The 4,256-nt window shown below is 34.9% G+C and overlaps 1 protein-coding gene across 1 annotated transcript; it reads right to left on the minus strand.

The window, feature by feature from the left end:
• Nucleotides 1-1,588: 1,588 nt before the first annotated feature.
• LOC125185113 lies at nucleotides 1,589-3,090 on the minus strand. The gene is made up of 2 exons (XM_048081597.1): nucleotides 2,828-3,090; nucleotides 1,589-2,063 (listed from the first exon to the last, which is right to left on the minus strand). The coding sequence occupies exons 1-2, from the start codon at nucleotides 3,005-3,007 to the stop codon at nucleotides 1,770-1,772; spliced, it is 474 nt and encodes a 157-aa protein (XP_047937554.1). The 5' UTR covers nucleotides 3,008-3,090; the 3' UTR covers nucleotides 1,589-1,769.
• Between the last annotated feature and the right edge of the window lie 1,166 nt (nucleotides 3,091-4,256).

The following is a 4,256-nucleotide window of genomic DNA, read 5'->3' on the forward strand; positions in this document are numbered from 1 at the left end:
TGTGTATATCTTTAACTTTTTTTGTTTTTAAAAGGAAAACTAAAATGAAAATGTTTTTATCAAAAGAAAAGGAAAATCAAGTAAAAGTGAAAAGGAAAATCGAAAATGTAGATGTGCATGCACTTGCGCGTAATGCTGGGCATGCCAAGTGAATGCGACAATGGAGGAGCCATAACAAGATATTGTCCACTTTGGATTACGTTTGCACGGATTTACTTTTGAGTCACTTTCAAAAGGTCCCAAATAGATTGAGTTGAACATGAATTATATACACCTTCTAATTTCTCTTAGACTCCCGATGTGGGATGGATTTGTACTCAACAAACCTTCCCCTCAAACCAAATCACATTTTGATCACATTGGTCCCGATGTGGGATAAATTTGTACTAAACAAACCTTCGCCTCAAACCAGATCACATTGGGAACAGATAGACGCAGTCGACACATCGAGACATTATAGGTCCGACTCGAACTTAAGTCATCCTGGGCCCCACTCGATCTGGCTTTGATACCACTTGTTCGGATTGTCGACTGCAACAGACGTTTGATATTGTCTGTTTTGGGTCAAGCCTGACCGAATTTGTTTTTGAGTCACTCTCAAAAGGCTTCAAACAGATTAAGGTTGGACAGAAGTTATATATACCTTCCAACTTTCTTCAGTCTCCCAATACGGGATGGGTTTGTACTCAACGATAATTTAGTCATATTTCTCCTCCGAATTTCTCCTCCTATTCGGTTATTTATTTTCAGTTTTTACCTATATTCCTAAATGATGTGATGATATCACATCAATAGCTTATCCAACGTCACAAATGAAGAAAGAAAAAAGTTAGTACTTAGTACTAACTTATGGAGTAGAATGCAGTATTTAAAATTAATTAGAAATATAGTTTGTGTACTATTGTCAGACTTCAGTTAATATAATTAGGCGGCCTTCAATATTTCTTCATTTCACATTTAACTCATCTGAATTTTCTATTATACCATCCAGAAATGGCATCATATTTGAAATAGATGATGTAGCATTTTTGGCCTATTATGGTGATATTTCATTTTATTTTTCCAATCTCGTATTTGCGAATAAAATTTAAGTTGGTACCTTTTGTTCTTTGATTCTTTCTACTTTGTAGAGTTCGATTACTTGTAAAATCGAACATTGCACTAATCAAATTCAGCAATATATATATCTACATATATGGTCTTTTGTAGTGTAAATTAATTAAGTAATGTAAAATCGACCATTCCGCACTTTAAAAAAATGGCCGTATAAATAATAAATTTTGATATTTATTCTAAAATTTTCATCGAATGTAATTTGGATGAAATTGTATCTGGTGTGACATCCAAAAATTTTACGAAGATGAGCTCGCCCACAAATTTGACTGCATTTTTAATAGTGAACTCAACCACTTCATTCATTTGAAACATGCGTGCATCAATCAACAACAAATTACAAATATGATATCATGGCATTTCATTACGGGAAAATTGAGAAAAATATTTAAAAATAAAAAATATCAGTAGTAAATAAAAAATTGAAAACATTCCAAAATGCAAGATAATTAGAACCATCTACTCGAAAACCACCTAATAAAACCATTGGAAATTAATACCATCTATTACCAATAGTTGTGACATAGTACATGTTCCACAAGGGCATGGGCGGAATTTTAAATTAGTAGCCAACACAAAACACCAAAAGCCTAAGAAGGATAGGTGGATACAATTTACATAAATTCCGAAATCACCCCTAGGGTGCCCATCAAAGTTTAAAGTCCCCAACTAGAAGGGGCTTTGGCTTTAGGTGAAGATGATGCAAGAGAATGGACATACTTACAATTAGGGCAAGTGGGTGAAGTCTTGCATAATATCACAAGAAGATGACAGCTGGAACAAGCCAATGCTACCATATTGTTACTTGATGACGACGACGATGATGAATTTTCCTTATGCCCGATGACATGGCCCGTCGATATGTTGAGTTCAAGGTCAAGCTTTTGCTCCTCTGGCCTCATCCAAGTCTTTCTTGATGTCTTCCGGTTCACATAGAACATTCTGCCCGACTATAAAAAAATGCTTATTATCAGTACATGTATGGCACGTGTATTAGGAACGATTCTAAATATAAAAAATTATAGTAATAAATGTAAGAAATGTGATAAAAATTACTCCTAAATATACACCTAAGGTATGCATGGTGGGGGTGATAGGCTGGGTGATTATTAATTTTGGTCCAACGATGCAAAAGCAATGTTTGATAGTTGCCTCTATTAGGAAACCGAGCCGGGTTAGAAACCGGTACGCGTCTGTTTTTTGGCTTAATGCATTGTTCACTTTCCGCTTATTAATCTCTCCCTTTCGACAGTTTAATTTTAGCACGGCTGACCAATAAAGTGAAAATATGAGAGAAACCGTGGTGCCCTGACAACTTATGAGGTGAGACGGTCTCTCTACCATTTTTCGATTATCGTTCAATTTTGTCACTCTGGTTGTCCATCATAGCCTGAGTGATAACCCGGTCCACTAGTTATCTACCAAACAACGTATCGAACCAATAGTAATATAATCCCGGTTTTTATCCGGATTTAATCTAGCACCCCTAATACCACTGAGAAACTAACACCATGGTGGTGGGGGCTCGAGCCCCCTCAAACCATTTACCTATTTTAGAAAATTTATAAATGTTAAAATTTTCCAAATATTGAGTGACAATCTCACGACAAAGAATCAAATTATCTACTCAAAGAAAAAATTCTAACAAAATATAACCATCCCAAACAAGAATATTATCAAAATTGAAAAAAACAAATGAGAATGAAAAATGTACTTGAAGATCAAGGCACTGCTCCCAGTCAGAAGGCAAAGGGTGTTTAAGCTGAAGATCAACTGTGTTTGGGAATGCTTCTGTGTTCCATTTCCTCTTCATTCCACCGTCGCCGCTGCCGTCGCTGCCGCTTTTTCCATCTTCATACAGCCCTCCGGCTAGAGACAGTTGAGTGAATTCCATCTTTCACTTACTTAAATAATGGTATATTTTGAACAACAGAAATATTGTAGGGCAGCATGCAAACATATGTGTTGATGATGATGTATATATATTGAGATTGGAATTTTGATGGGAAGATTAATTAAAACAAAAAAGAGGGGCAGGCCAAAGCATTCAATGGTGACAAGTAGATGTCAATTCAATGCCTAAATCCAACAACTGAGTCTCATAAAAACTGCATTTATAACACTTCTTCTCATTATATTGAGCAACAGAAACCTCTGAATTTAATGTGGCTGTCATCAAGTTGTTTTGTTAGATATACTTACTACACAATTACTCAACTTTCAATTTTATCTGGTTTTGCTAATGAATTCTAGGAAAAATTCGGCTTTCGTATTGAAATCAATTTCAGTGGCAAACGACGATTTTTAGTTGATAGTATTAGCCGATTTGGCCACCTCGGATTTTCTAGCGGCCATGTCAACATTAAATTGGGGTAAATTCCAACTTAGTATTTGCGAAATATTCGTTTTTTGTCATTTCCTCATGTCCCACAAATAACATGGATCTCACCATCCATTATTAACATATTTTCGATCACATTTTCTCTCTCGTTCATATTTTTTCGACTTTGAAAAATTCATGTCATCTCAAATATCATTATTCATGGGGACGGAAGGAGTAAGATAAAATTGAATGTTCAGTACTCCAACTCATTCGCGGAAGACTTTATAATCCCTCTGCCCGCGATAAGATGCTCACTTTGCCATTTCATCGCTTCAGGAATTAAAAGTTCTTTTTCTTTTCTGCATATGTGAACCACACAATCTACTGAATAACTGCACTCAAGTTCCATTATAAAACTATCTAAATTCATTCATTTAAATCGCAAACGGCGTGAATAAGAAATAAATACAACATGATATACTATTATAATCGGAGTAAGAAAAAAGATCCAAATACGCTTCATAACATTTATTTATGAGTGTTTGGATATTATATTTATACTAAGAGATGGTAAATTAATGCTCAAATTTTCAGCGAAGCATCGAGAAAATCCAAGTGACATTTAATTTCCCCTCTACAGAGGGAAGAAATAAAAGAGAGTTATTTTTGGGTACTTATGCATTTACTCCTTGCAAAATTTATAGGTGTGCCTACTAAAGAATTCCTTCATTTAATGAATCATAAATTTAGAGTTAACTAACTATACGTGAAAATGAATTACTAGTTTATAGGAAACAAAAGAAAAAAGTCTGAAAGGAAA

The sequence above is a fragment of the Salvia hispanica genome, chromosome 4 (assembly GCF_023119035.1).
Source record: "Salvia hispanica cultivar TCC Black 2014 chromosome 4, UniMelb_Shisp_WGS_1.0, whole genome shotgun sequence".
Lineage (NCBI taxonomy): Eukaryota > Viridiplantae > Streptophyta > Magnoliopsida > Lamiales > Lamiaceae > Salvia > Salvia hispanica.